Consider the following 14976-nt stretch of genomic DNA (forward strand, 5'->3'; position numbering starts at 1 on the left):
GAGAGAGTCCAGAGAAGAGCAACAAAAATGATTAAAGGTCTAGAAAACATGACCTATGAGGGAAGATTGAAAAAATTGGGTTTGTTTAGTCTGGAAAAGAGAAAACAGAGTGGACATGAGAACAGTTTTCAAGTACATAAAAGGTTGTTACAAGGAGGGAGAATTGTTGTTCTTAACCTCTGAGGATAGAACAAGAAACAACTGGCTTAAACTGCAGCAAGGGAAGTTTAGGCTGGCCATTAGGAAAAACTGTCAGGGTGGTTACGTGCCGGAATAAGTTGCCTAGTGAGGTTGTGAAATCTCCTGCATCGGAGATTTTTCAGAGTAGGTAAGACAAAACACTTGTCAGGGATGGTCTACTCTAGATTATACTTAGTCCTGCCATGAGTGTAGGGGACTGGACTAGATGACCTCCCAAGGTCCCTTCCAGTCTTATGATTCTATGATATATTCAAAAGGGGATTCCATATCAGTTTTGAAGATTTTTTTAAAAATCAAAATGTGTTAAACTAAAGCCAAGTTTTACCTTAAGATTCACACACACACACACCCCCCCCTCCCATTACCCAATGCATACCACAGGGAAGAACTGGACCCCGAATCATTTGAATATGTAATCCAAATAGCATGTTTTACATATCGGACATCCACAAAATACCATTGAGAAGTGTCCCTTTAATACTGAGGGCATGTCTACGCTTACCGTGAATCAACGCTGAGGCGATCGATCCACCGTTGGGGTCGATTTAGCAAATCTAGTGAAGATCTGCTAAAGCAACCTCAGATTGCTCTCCCGTCGACTCCGGTACTTCACCGGAACGAGAAGCATAAGATAAATCAACGGGAGAAACTCGTAGACACTGCAAAAAGTTGACCTAAGCTACGTCGACTCTAGCTACTTGAACATAGCTGGAGTTGCATAACTTAGGTCAACTTAACTCTGTAGTGTAGACCTGCCCTGAGTCCATTACACAATCAGGATTGAGATGCAGTGGCAGAAGTTCATGGAGGATGCTGCTTCTCTGCACTATATCCATCTCTAGACTATATTATCTCACTTTCATACACATTGCCCTGTTACTTCCAAAGAGTATCGGTCACCATAAAATAAAAGCACATGTTGATATAGTGCATAGAATATGCACCTTGTTCACTTCACTATATTATGGACTGTTAGTGTTAACAAGCACTGTACTCTAAAGTTGTCCACCAGCTACAGTAGCTTTATGAAATTTTGAAGGAATTATTTTCAAAACAAACTAATGCATTTCTATAAGGACTCCCAAAAGAAATCAAGATTTTAACCTAGGACTTTTAGCACCAAAGCATAGAGTTCTACTGCTTAAAACAAAGGATAAACTCCATTATTTGACAGCAATAGTAGGCTACTCTTCCTACTCCTAACAATCATGTTTCCAAAAAGGCAAAAAGATTCAAACTAGAAATAAGACACAGACAAGCAGTCTGGATATCTCACTTAAGACAAGGCACTCTAGAAATAGAATATAAATACTAATTTTGGACACAATATTTGTGAACTTACCAAATTGAAATTGTGCATTGTCCACAAGGCGAATTGATGCAGGAGCACACCTCTAAAAAAGCAAACAAAACAATTTGTAAATAAAATTGTGCTGAAGTGGTTTAAATTATGAGAGTCATGTTTTCATACAGAAACCCAGCATATACAAAAAGGTGTTAGTACCTTATTTCTATTTCCTTTATCTTCAGCATATATTCACTGCAAGGATAGATATTAACTTAATGTGTAGATTTGACAAATTCAAAAATCGCAGTTTTAAAGTACATCAACTCTTCAGCATCAGGCAAAAATCTGGCTCTAGGCTTAACTGTGTTTATAAAAAATAAAGTATCAGAGGGGTAGCCGTGTCAGTCTGGATCTGCAAAAGCAGCAGAGTCTTGTGGCACCTTATAGACTAACAGACGTATTGGAGCATGAGCTTTCATGGGTGAATACCCACTTCGTCGGATGCAGGCATACATTAACATAGCCCAGAGAAATCCAGCATTATTTTAAGGTAATGTCCTGTGCTCTAAACAGAGACCTCTGCAGACATAATTCCAAATGGAACTGATCTGCACTGGCAGGGACACGTATAGGGCTGAGCTTTTCTAGTCTTAAAAGAATGGTTATACTCCTGATGCTTGAGCTTTGCTATGGAATGTTTTTCAGTATCTGTGGCTATAGATGGCATGTGAAGACACACTGTATACTAGTTTTAAAGGGACAAATTCAGGGAGAATAGTTTCTGCCCTATACTACTTCTCCTGATCACAGTGTTTTGTGAATCCTTAGAGTATCAACTCAAGCTAACATCTGGCCCAACATCCTTATTACATGTTTTAAGGGGGGGAGGGGGGGGAACCTTCTTTACCTGTATGGTAACTGCTGTTATTCAACAGGTGATGCAGACATGTATTCCACCTAGGTGTGTGTGCACCCAGTGAACTGAAGCCAGAGAATTTTGTCTAGCAGTACTCATGCCCTGTGGCCCTAACTCCTCCCCTAGCTATATAAGGGCAACACTGCCCTGCTCCCCCTCACTTTCTTTGCATTAAACGTCAAGAGCTATCGACTCTAAGGCAGAGGATGGAAGGTGGGTTGTGGAATACGTATCTGTATTGCATCTTTAAGAACAGTAGTTAGACTATAGCCCTGTATTCCATGTAGGTGACCCAAGCTGTACTCGCAGGAGGTAGAATTCAGAGTCTATTTAAGCAAGGACTGCAGGATTGCCTTCCCAAAGTTTGTAAAAAGCGACAGAGTCCTGTGGCACCTTATAGACTAACAGATGTACTGGAGCACAAGCTTTTGTGGGTGAATACACGTTTTGTCAGATGCATGTAGTGGAAATTTCCAGAGACAGGTATAAATATGCAGGCAAGAATCAATCTACAAATAACAAGATTAGTTCAATCAGGGAGGATGAGGCCCTCTTCTAGCAGCTGAGGTGTGAACACCCAGGGAGGAGAAACTGATTTTGTAGTTGGCTAGCCATTTGGTGTCTTTGTTTAATCCTGAGCTGGTGTTGTCAAATTTGCAAATGAACTGACGCTCAGCAGTTTCTCTTTGAAGTCTGGTCCTGACTACCCTTCTGATACTTCCCAAAGTCTGCATCTGATCTGGATGCAGTAGTAATGGCATAGTGATTTGCAAATGAATGTACACAGGACCAAGTGGCAGCCTACAAATGTCCAATATAGGAACATCTTTTATAAATGTGATCAACACTGCCAGGGCCCTTGCAGAATGAGCTCACGCCCACTTATTAGGTGCAGTCTGAGCTACTTTGCATGCTGTCATGATACTGGAAGTTATCTACCTATAGACTGTCTGAAGAGACTGCTTGCCCTTTCATTTGTTCCTGCATATGAAACAAACAGATGAGATGAACAGGAAGACTGAACCTCATCTAGGTAAAAAGCCAAACATCGCCTGGACATCCAATACATGAAGATGCTACTCATCTGGGGTTGAATGTGGCTTAAGAAAAAACACCAATAGATACATAACTTGGTTCAAATGAAACTGAGAAACCACTTTAGATAAAAACTTAGGGTGCGACTGCAGGGTTACTTTGTCTTTGGAAAAAAAGTGTATGTAAGGAGGCTTTGCCACCAAAGCCTGCATGAAGTGTGTGTAAGTTGCATGTTATTGCCACAAGAAGGGCAATTTTCTGATACAGAAGGGAGAAAAGTTGCCAGAGGCTCAAATGGATGTCCCATAAGAACCGTTAAGACAGCATTAAGGTCCCACAAGGGAACCAGTTCTTCCACCAGTGGTAAAGAAGAGTGACTCCTTTCAAGAGCCTCACTACCATGAAGCTCGGAAACGGATGGACGGACAGAGATGGAACACCAAAATTACCACCAGGTGCACTCTCAGCTGAGTGCAAGACCAGAAGACTGTAGGTGTAACAGATAATCCACGACATCCTGGATACAAGCAAAAGCTGGTTGAACTCTTCGGGCTAAAGACTACATTGAGAACCACTTCCATGTGATTAAATAGGTGGCTCTGGTGGACTTTCTATTATTAAGAAAGATTTGGCGGACCACCTCCAAACATTGTTCCTCCTCCTCCAACCATGCAGCATTCACTTTGAGATGCAGGGGAGTTGCGCACTGGATGCAAAATCTGACCATGATGCAGAGCCAGGAGCTCAGGGTGAAGAAGAAGAGATATGGGAGGACAAATCAATGCAAGAAGGTCAAAGGACCAACACTGTCTTGGCCACATTGAAGCAAAGAGAATGAGTGTGGCACAATCCCATTTCAGCTTGAGATTAACATGTCAGATGATTGCAATTGGAGCACAGGCATACAAGAGTGCTGATTCCCAGCTCAGGTGAGAAGCATTGTCAGGGAGCCCAGATTGAGAGACCTCTGAGAGGAAAACAGACATCACTTCTTTTGTCTCTCGTGGCAAACAGGTCTATCATTAGAATACTCCACTCCACAAATATAGACCAAATGATGCTGGGCTTCAGAGACCATTCATGATTTGGGGAGAAATTTCTGCTGAGGCGATCTGTCAGGTGATTCTGGATCCCAGGTAAGAGATTGGCCACAGGGGTAACGTTTTCCCCAATGCAAACCTTCCAAAGTTTGATTGCCTCCTGACACAGAATATTGGAGCATGTGCCCCATCTGTTCCCATCATACATCAGTGGTATTTTCATTAAGGATGTACACTGCTGAGTCCCTAATAAGATACTGAAAGGCCTTCCTGGCATTGTAGATGGCATGGAGCTCCAGGATACTGATATGCAAAGAAGCTTCCAGTTCCAACCAAAGGTCTGTAACCTGTTAAGGAGGCACTGATGACAACAGTCCTGGTTGGTGGGGACTAAGCAAAGAACACCCTCTCACACACTGCCCTGAAATTGTCCACCACCATTAAGTAGTCCAGGACTGGCAGAGGAAGGAGGACCAGTCTGTCCAAGGAATAATGATTCTGAAGATAGACCAACTTCAGCCACTTTTGAAGAAAACAAAGGCACAATCTGGCAAAGTAGAGTACCTATGTGCATACAGCCATATGGTATATCAACCTCAGGCATACTCAGGCTGAGGTTGAGGGCTGAGACTGTAGTTCCAACATAGGTGGCAGATTGCATGGAATTGGTTGTTCAGCAGAAAACACACTCAAACTTGTATAGTTTACAGGGCCCCAATTAACTCAGTTCTTTGAACTGAGACCAATGCTGACTTTCCACTGTTTAGGATAAGATGCAGGCAGTCAAGTAAGCATAGTGTGAACTGAACATGAGAGAAGACTGCTTCTCTGGACTTCCCCTCAGTAACCAATCATCCAGATACAAGATATGAATTCCCCTCTTCCTGAGGTACACTGTCACTACAATTATGCACATGTTAAAAACTCAGAGAGCAAAAGACAGACTAAGAGGGAGCATGGTGTATTGATAGTGCCAGTCCACCACAACAAACTGGAGAAAAAGCCTGTGGCTTGGGAGAACTGCAATGTAGAAATAAACATCCTGAAGGTCCAGAGTAGCAAACCAGTCAGCAAAGCTCTGACACATCTGGTACTGGCCATTGTTGGAAGGTTGAATATTGGACTAGATGGACCATTGGTCTGACCCAGTATGGACATTCTTATGTGATTTCACGAGGGGAGGACAGTTCATAGGGTGACCATCCAGAATCTCATGAATCGGGTGCATTTGTTGAGGTTGTGGAGATTGAGGCGAGGTCTGAAGGCGAAGTCTTGGGTTTGGGAACCAGGAAATACTGAGAGTAGAATCCCTGTCCCCAGTGCTGCAGGAAAACTTCCTTTACAGCCTGTAGAGCCAGTAGAGATTGAACCTGCTAGAGAAGCAGTGAAAGAGGTCCCTGAAGAGGGACAGGGTAGGGGTATGGGGGAGGAGGGATGGAGAGAATTGTATGACACAACCCCTATTTGACGGTGCTTAGGATCCAACTGTCAAAGGTAATTGAGTCCCAGACACTGTAAAAATGAGCCAACCTGTAGAGGGGACAGGGATGGAGAGGTCACCATCGGATCATTACCCAGACACATAGGTCAAGGTGGGTACTTGCTGCATGCCGAGGGAGGATGGGCTGGGTGGCTACAATCTGGAACCAGAGATCTTTCATCTCCGGGATCTATACCCCTTTCTGGGGTAGTGCCGCTGCCTTACAACGGACTGCCTGAAGAAATGCCGTGAGCGGTATTGCTATTGTTGCTGCTGACTGCTATAAGGGCGTCTCTAAAGCCAGAATATAAACCCCCAAGGAACACAAAGTAGCTTGGGAATCATTTAAAAAAAATCCCAGGTTTCATTTGTCCTTTCCAAAAACAATACTCGACCATAAGGTAAATCCTTAATAGTCTGCTGCACTTCAAGTGTAATGCCTGAATTCTTCAGCAATGAGGTCCTCAGAGTCACCACTGATGCCATAATTCTGGTCAAAGCAACCATCACAGCCAGAGCTGACTGTAATGAAGTCTTGGTTACCAAAACAGTCTTCTGCAATGAACACCTTAAACTCTGCCCTGCAAGCATCTGGAAATTTGTCTGCAAACTTAGACATGGCTGCCCAATTAAAGTTATATTTATAGAGCAATGCCTGTTGGTTTGCAATGTAAATCTGCAGGGAAAAAGAGGTATAAATCTTCTTCACTATCAAGTCTCTGTTTTGGACTCTCAGTCCTTAAGCATAGGTTTACAAATTCTCTGTCATGCACTGTCACTTGCTGCAGTTACCACAAGAGTTAGTGTCCAGGTGGGAGTAGAAACTCTCAAAACCCTGCATGGAGACAAAGTACCACTTTCCCACACACTTTGCCATGGGAGGTAATGAAGTATGAGTATTCCAAGGGGTTGGGCCTTTCCAGGCTCCAAGAGAAGCTCATTTATTGGGAAGGCTACTCTCCCTGGATCTGGTGGTCAGAGAATATCGAGGGGCTTGGAGCACAAGGTGCTCTGGGCTGGGCTGAGGGCAGGAAGGGGGGATCAGGGCTGGGGCCTAGGCTTGGGACACAGGACGGTGGCTCAGAGGTGTAGGCTCCAGCAAGTGTTTACCTCAAGCAGCTCCCAGATGCAGCGGCATGTCCCCCCTCCAGCTTCTACGCGGAGATGTGGCCAGGTGACTGCTGCACACTGCCCCTTCTGCAGGTGCCACCCCTGCAGCTCCCATTGGATGCAGTTCCTGGCCAATGGGAGCTGTGGGGGCGGTCCTTGGGGTGGGGACAGCACATGGAGCGGACCACCAGAATGGGGCAAGCCCCAGACCCCGCTCCCCAGTGGGAGTTTGAGGGCCAGATTAAAACAGCTGGTGGGCCATAGTTTGCCCACCCTGTGTTAGATGGACCTGCTCCCTCATGCATGCCAGAAGAAGTACATTGCCCATCAGTTCTACTCTTAGATGAAGAAGAGTCTTGCCCAAGCCCTGAAGTGGTCACAATTAGTTTTATGGGATCTCTCCCTTGCAGGCGGGCGGTGGCGGGGGGTGGACAGAGCGAGAGCGAGAGAGAGAGAGAATGAATGATTCTTCTTCCTGTTGGGGGACACAGCATGGTCTAAACAGAGTGGCATCCTTCACTGGTTCTGAAGACGACTGCCAATCAGATGAGGTTAATGGTGCTGAAATGGGCCTCCAGAAGGTGCTGCTTCAGTTCTAAATGTGTAGCCATTTGAGTTCTGTTCTTGATCTTACAGATGGAGCTCTATTCCTTAGAATGTTTCTCGCCAAGACACAAGAACCTCATGTGGGAAACTGCTGTTGGGGATGACACCCCCACCCCCACTACATACACAGACAATGAACAATGCTTGAAACCTGGTGAGGGCATCAGACAGGACAGCCAACTACTCAAACTAACCCTAAACTATACCTAACGTACTATTATCTAGAGGAAAGCAGGAAAAATTCAGAAAGCAGACTGAAAATATGAGGTGAAAACACCACACCAAGCTCTGGGCGGTGAGAAGGAACTGAAGGGTGGAAGTGGCCCTTATATAGCCAGGGAAGGACCTAAGGGCAAAGGGCACGAGTGCCACCATAAGTACTGCTATGCAAAGTTCCTTGGCTTTGGTATGCTGGGCACACATGCACCTACGTGGAATACACAGTTGAATCTACCTGAAGAACGTCTTGCTTTCCTACCAGAAAGCATTTCAGCCCAAACACTTAGAGGTTATTGTGAGCACTACTGGAAACAAGGAAGGAACTAACTTTAAACCTTTCGCTGAATTTCAGGTCTGTAGAATTTTGTTGACCATGAGAGCTCATATTGAACAAACGTGAACTAAGCTGGTAATGAAAATCTTATACACTTCTCTCCACCCCAAAACATACAGTGGGAGCAGGCCTTATTTTGTGCATGCATGTATTGGGTTTGTAATCTGTCCTTTAAATCGGCATCTGTACCCAATGACTGGAAGATAGCTAACACAACGCCAATATTTTAAAAGGGCTCTAGAGGTGATCCTGGCAATTACAGACTGGTAAGTTTAACATCAGTACCGAGCAAATTAGCTGAAACAATCATAAAGAATAAAATTGTCAGACACATAGAAGAACATAAATTGTTGGGCAAAAGTCAACATGGTTTCTGTAAAGGGAAATCGTGTCTTACTAATCTATTAAGAGTTCTTTGAAGGGGTCAAACAAACATTTAGACAAGGGAGATCCAGTGGACATGGTATACTTAGATTTCCATGAAAGCCTTTGACAAGGTCCCTCACCAGAGGCTTCCCTTATTCATCTTCTACAATTCCTAGCTTCTGATTCATTACTATTAACTTCTCCTTTCTTCCATTTGTGTATGTGTGGTGCTTCAGTAGGGCCAATTTCACAAAGCTGAAAACAAGGAGCCAAGTCAGCTGGGAGAAGCTGTGTTCCATAATGTGCAGGTTTGTAGAACGCAGGGGAGGCAGCAATTATATCTACAGCTACCAGGCCTGCACTTTATTCTGCTTACACATTATAAATGTGATCAACTCATGATCATTACTTGTCCCTAAGCTACCATTAATTTTTAATTCTGTGATCAGTTCCTCTTTATCTGTTAGGACAAGTCTAACTGTGACGGCAGCAACACCGAGTTAGGAAACTCATCTCTAACATTTAGAAATTTCAAACATGTTTCAGTACTGGAAGCATGAGACCTCCAGCATGTGCTGGGCTTTTTCTCCTACACATTATAGATAGGTGCATAAGAAGGTGGTCATCCTGTTCCATATTGTGACTGGATGGTCAGTAGCAGACATCAACTTATACCACACTTTGTGATTTATCTAGTAGGACATTGATCCATAAGCATTCACGATAATTTTCTTCCAAGTTATCAGTGACTTAAAAAAGGTAATGCCATTTTTGATAGAGTGCCAGGATACCACAGATCCACTCTATAATACTTTTTGATCCACTATTATCCATCCATGCTACTTTTCTCATTGCAGTTTTATTCTGACATTAAATTATGCATAACACAAGATATAATTGACAGTTCAACACAAGAGAAGAGAAATATCACACAAAAAAGTTAAAATGGCTATTTCACAGCTTCATCAAAAAGAGTGTCATATACATCTTATGCTGTATTTACTGTGCAGCAGTAAGCTAGCTTTACTGCAGGTTACAGTGAAGGTGACATCAACTCATTTACTATTTTTAACTACTATAATACTTTTTTCTTATAGTGTTTTTTCTTAGTAATGTATATTTAGAATCCACCCTATGAGAATTATCTATTAAGGGTTTTTTTGGAGGTTTTCTTTTTTGCTGCTCCGATAAACACCCTAACATTGTATTCAAGACCTTTGTGAAAACTAGCCTGGGAATGTGCATGCTGAACACTACCTTGAGAACGCTCCAGGCCAATACTAGCAGCTACAGAATTTTCCAAGAAAAACTGGAACAGTCCCAAGGTAGCTATGGAGGATAAAGACCACTTCAACCTGTAGCACCCCAAATATTGCTACCTACTGTCCCCTACCTCCCAAAGGCCCTGCCCCCCACGTTCTTATAGTCACATCTCTAGCAGATTGGATCTATTGTTTTCTTCTATTACTAATTGAACTAAGGAGAGTTCACGTATCTTCCAAAACAGTGCGTGAGCATATCACCATGCTGGTGCATATGAACAGCAGGTGCCACAAATGTGTACAGCTCTCCTAGTCTGCATAGGAACAACACAAAATAAATTTTATAAACTTTGCTAAAATCTGATTTGTAAACATATTACACTGAGGTTTCTATAGCTCAGTGGTTTGAGCATTAGCCTGCTAAACCCAGGGTTGAGAGTTCAATCCTTGAGGGGGTCATTTAGGGAACTGGAGTAAAAATCTGTCTGTGGATTGGTCCTGCTTTGAGCAACGAGTTAGACTAGATGACCTCCTGAGGTCCCTTCCAACCCTGATGTTCTATGATAATGTTAAAATTGATACTATCCCTTTAAGCCCACTTATCAACTACAAAAGAATCCAGAGGCAAACCAGAGCATTACTGTGCCACCTAGTGTTAAAATACAGATACTACATGCATGAATGAAACAAGGGTAATAGAACTCAAACAAAATTTCTCCTTACCTGCTTTGCTATTTCTCTTAAACAGGCCACTCCTCGTTCAAAGTTAGGAAATACTACAGAGCCATACTTCTTGTATTCAGGGATTGGTCGAATTTTTATTGTAACTTCTGTAACCACTCCAAGGGTTCCTTTAAAAAAGGAAAATGAACATAAATATTTCAATGTCACAAAAATCTGTCTTGCTTTCTGACTTAACGTATATGTTTGAGTATTTTCATACTATCCCATAAGTGAGATGTCTTAAGAAAATTAAGTCAGACGTTAAATGTATTTTAAAGCCTAGAGCAGTATTTTTATTGTGCATCATTTCACTAGAAGCTTAATTTCTTTCTACATAAGCCTCCAATTAGAAGTTAAGTATCAGAGGGGTAGCCGTGTTAGTCTGGATCTGTGCAAGCAGGTAAGGTGCCACAGGATTCTCTGCTGCTTTTACAATTAGAAGTTGACAGTTAAGGCAAAGTTCTTCAAACTGTGGATCAGATTTTTTCAGAAAATGATCAAATAAGCTCAAGATGTATAAAAACTAGTAGTTTTAATACAGAATTCTGTAAAAGCTCAGCTGGTTTACTGCATTTACACTAGCCTTTGCCACTGTTTTTGACAGGCTCTAAATAGACCTGTCAAGGAAAGAAAACAGGTTGCCATATCCAGATGTGCAAGACAGTGAGGTTTAACAATATTTTCCCCATTCTACTCAGTGATTTGTAGAGGGGGCAATCAAGGTTTTTTTTTGTTTGTTTGTTTTGATTATTAAAAGATTTGGATTAAGAAAGATAGGCTAAGAGAGTTTGAAAATCCTTTAACATTAGGACACTAAACAAACAATTTAGGACAGAAAAGATTTCTTCAGGTAATAAGTTAACCAGTTCAAATTACTGAAGTTAACCTGAAGATCATACAAGACATACTAGAGGTCTGGCAGACTAGCGATGACAGCTTCTCAAGTTGTTAAACTGGTTTTGGGAAAGCCATCACAGAGTCTGACTAACTTAATGGGGGGCTATTCAATGTTAGAATGCCATGATAAAATGGCAATATGTTGTGCTAAAACCAACTCAAACTAGTGTTGTAAATATGGTTTCAGTGTCTTCAAACAAACTGAAAACATTTAAAAATATGCAAAAATGTATGTGCATCCAATGCACTTAAGTCAGAAACGTTTGTCAGCACATGCGCCCCAGCCATCTTTGTTCCTGGAGCCAAGACCATAGAAGGGGTGTGACCACCACCTCTCCCTCCATTTTTTCACATTAATACCTCAAATAGTGGGGGAAGGTGGAATGGTCATGGAATGTATCTGAATGCAACACATCAAAGAACAAAAGTTATTGTACAGGTACGTAACAGTTTTTCCTCCTTTGAGTGATTGTGCACATATACATTCCACTGTGACTTACTAACAATTTCCTTACAGGTGATGGCACTTTTGATTATTTGAAAAGAGACTGCAGTCAAAAGCACTGTTGTACTGACTTGCTGAAGTTGACACTGTCCCAGGAAGCTTGAGTGAAAACAGTGTCTGGAAAAGGTATGTACTAGCAACTGCGTTGTTGGTTTGCAGATGTCCACTACTGATATGTTACTGATGAAATAAAATAGGACCTAGTAGACTGTTATTCTCACAGGAGGAGAAAACTTAGCTAGATTATAGCAGAGCTTAATACACTCAAATACAGTGAGATAAATATTGGATTTAATGGGTTACTCTTTAATCCTTTCAGCAAAGGCCACAAAAATTCTAGGAGATGATCTGAAAGACTTTGTGAAGTCCAGGTAAAAGAACAGAGCCCTCTCAACATCCAAAGTATGAAGCTCCTCTTCAGCTCTGCTAGAATGAGGTTTTGGAAAAATACACCGGAAGGTGAATTATCTTAGGTGGAAACAGTTACATGAACTTCAATTGTGGCCTAAGAAAACCTTGTCTTTGTGAAACATTGTGAAAAGGGGGGGTTGGCTTACAGTGCCTGGAGCTCCAGTTCCCTTCTTGCATAAGTAATTGCTAGCAGAAATGCAGTTTTCATTCTTCTTCTCATCAGATATGGACCTTGACATGCCAATTTGCTGCAGCCTCATCAGCAAAGTGCAGAGCCCTCAGAAAACCATCAAATCTGGTCAGAGGGCAGTCATTAGTGATGTGAGACAATGTCTTTGGCCACAGCTGCATGTGGGATCCTCTCATGGGCCCCAGGGACTGGAAAGCTGTTTGCACACTGACCTTGGTCTGTTCAAAATCCATGAATGGGGCAAATCAAAGCTAGGTACATGCATGGTTGGGTCAATTATAAGAGACTGGTTTCTAACGTCAGCTGCAGATCATTCTTCACACCACATCAATACCTCAGAGAAATCTGGGTAGGGCAAGTGTGCCCACAACAGATACCTTGACGACAAGCATGCTTTTGGGTAGTTGAAGAGGTCAGTGTATAGTGGTAGGCTTGGGTTTGCCCTGATCTTCAACAATTCTGGCTGTAGCAACCAGAAGGATGTGTGGAGGAGTGATGTGGCTTAACATAAGAAGCAACATGTGTAATCGCCACAGTTACGAAGTGCATGATTGAGTGCAGTTGTGTGTCAACCACCTTTACATGAGACAAATGGAGTCAGACCGGAGCACAGTATTCTGCTGCAGAGTTAGAAAGGGCTAAACCAGATGATTGGCGATTTTGAGCATCTGCTCCCTATAAAGAGTTGGCCAATTTGCCTAGAAGGTTGTTTCACATCTTCATCTTATCTACCTGAGGAAAACTGTGGCTAAGATATGCGAGAGCTCTATCTGGGTTACTCCAAGGTAATCAGCAAACCACATTCAAAGTGCTTTCTAGAGCTGAATTTTGGGTTGCCTGAAAATGGCAATGCCAAACAGTAAGTTGATGATGCCAGTGTGGACTGCACTGACGATATAGGAGGAACTGATCATGTTTTGGTGGCAGGTGATGCAGACAATGCCATTGTAGCTGAGGCAGCTACAATTAGAATCAGACAATGTAGAGTTCAACAAAGGGAGACAAGTCCTTTGCTGCATGAAAGGCTTGTGGCATTGATGACACTGACAATGGAGGTAAGTGTACAGCCATTGGAGATGGAACCAGAGCCAATAATGCTAGGGTTGAAGCTCTCTCCATTAAAGCAGAAGGCACCAGTCTCAACAACCCTGGTGGACGTGGAGTCTGAGTGGTGGTGCTTATGACCAGACCTCACAGCATTAGATGACTTTTCAAGTGCCTTTTTGTGGGATGAGGAGAACTTTCTCTCAATCTCAAATAGTTCTGAACACTGCAAGGAGGCCACAGGAGAGCAAGATCTCACCCATCATTGGCTTTGGAGCCTTGGCAGCTAGACATGCACTTCTCATGGAGACTTTTGGTCATGGTCAGGCTCTGAGGAAGGAGATGTTGCCATTTCAAGAAGATAAAATTTAAGACAAAACTTCTATTTCTTTGTCCTAGTGGGGAACAATCTACAGCTAGAACAAATGAAAGAACTTGAATAGATCTGATGGAAGAATGATTACAAAGGGAAGAAACAAACCAATAAAGGAGCTGTACACACTAATTTTTTCTGTAATTGGCCCACTAACACAAGGGTGCAACAAGTTTAAGTACTCATTTAAAATTATTTCATGGAGCAGATAAAAGCCAACTGTAAGCCAAGAGGTGCAGATACCCTTATAAGAAGAAACAGGAGCTCACCTAAACAAATTAAACAACTTTTGTGCTGATCAGTGACAGGGATAACAGCCCTGCACATGTAAAATTGTTTAAAACCAGGGGATTTCTGCATGGCAAAAAACCTACTAAAACAGCTCTTTAAACTAGAATTGCAGTAAAGTGAACTATAACTATAGTCAAAGGAGAAAATCTCTTTTCTGAGCTGGCTAACTGCAGCTCAGAGGCAACGGGAAAGCTCCAACTCTTCCTACAGGTGGTAAGAACAGAGGGAGGCCGCGGCCATTTCCATTTTATGTCTTCTGCACCAAATATGAAGATGGCAGAGGCCACACGCTGCCCAATGGTACTGATGCCAAAAGTCTGGCCGCACACACTTTTATTGTGTGAAATATATATGTGCACAGTTACTTGAAGAAGTAGATGTGGCTTTTATCCTGCAATTTCAACAAATTTACTAACTAATTAATTACATTGCAAACTCTTCAGGACAGCAACTATGTGTCTCTATATTTGTGCAGTGCCTAGCACAGTAGGGATATAATTCTGATTGGGGCCTTTTGCAGCAACTGCATGACAAATAACGGACTGGAAAAATGTATAGGTTAAAATAGAGATTTCATTACTGCATGACACACACAAGCAAGAAGACAAGCTCAGTATTGTAATGATTAACATTTTTTCTGATGTGTACATGGCAATGATTTGTAAACCTATTAGAATTTCCTAAA

General features: G+C 42.4%; 1 protein-coding gene across 5 annotated transcripts in view; it reads right to left on the bottom strand.

Annotated features, from left to right (window-relative positions):
• AGPS (alkylglycerone phosphate synthase) overlaps positions 1-14976 on the bottom strand; it is a 166302-nt gene that overhangs the window by 55066 nt on the left and 96260 nt on the right. For all 5 annotated transcript variants that reach the window (XR_012656637.1, XM_032768483.2, XM_032768484.2 and 2 more), the window contains 2 exons: positions 10581-10708; positions 1544-1595 (listed from right to left, as the gene is read on the bottom strand). Coding sequence is in view for 4 of the 5 variants with exons in the window: in XM_032768483.2 (XP_032624374.1) it covers positions 1544-1595; positions 10581-10708 (180 nt within the window). In the remaining variant the exon portion in view is untranslated. The remainder of the gene's footprint in view (positions 1-1543; positions 1596-10580; positions 10709-14976) is intronic.

This window comes from Chelonoidis abingdonii, chromosome 10 (genome assembly GCF_003597395.2).
Source record: "Chelonoidis abingdonii isolate Lonesome George chromosome 10, CheloAbing_2.0, whole genome shotgun sequence".
Taxonomy (NCBI): Eukaryota; Metazoa; Chordata; order Testudines; family Testudinidae; genus Chelonoidis; species Chelonoidis abingdonii.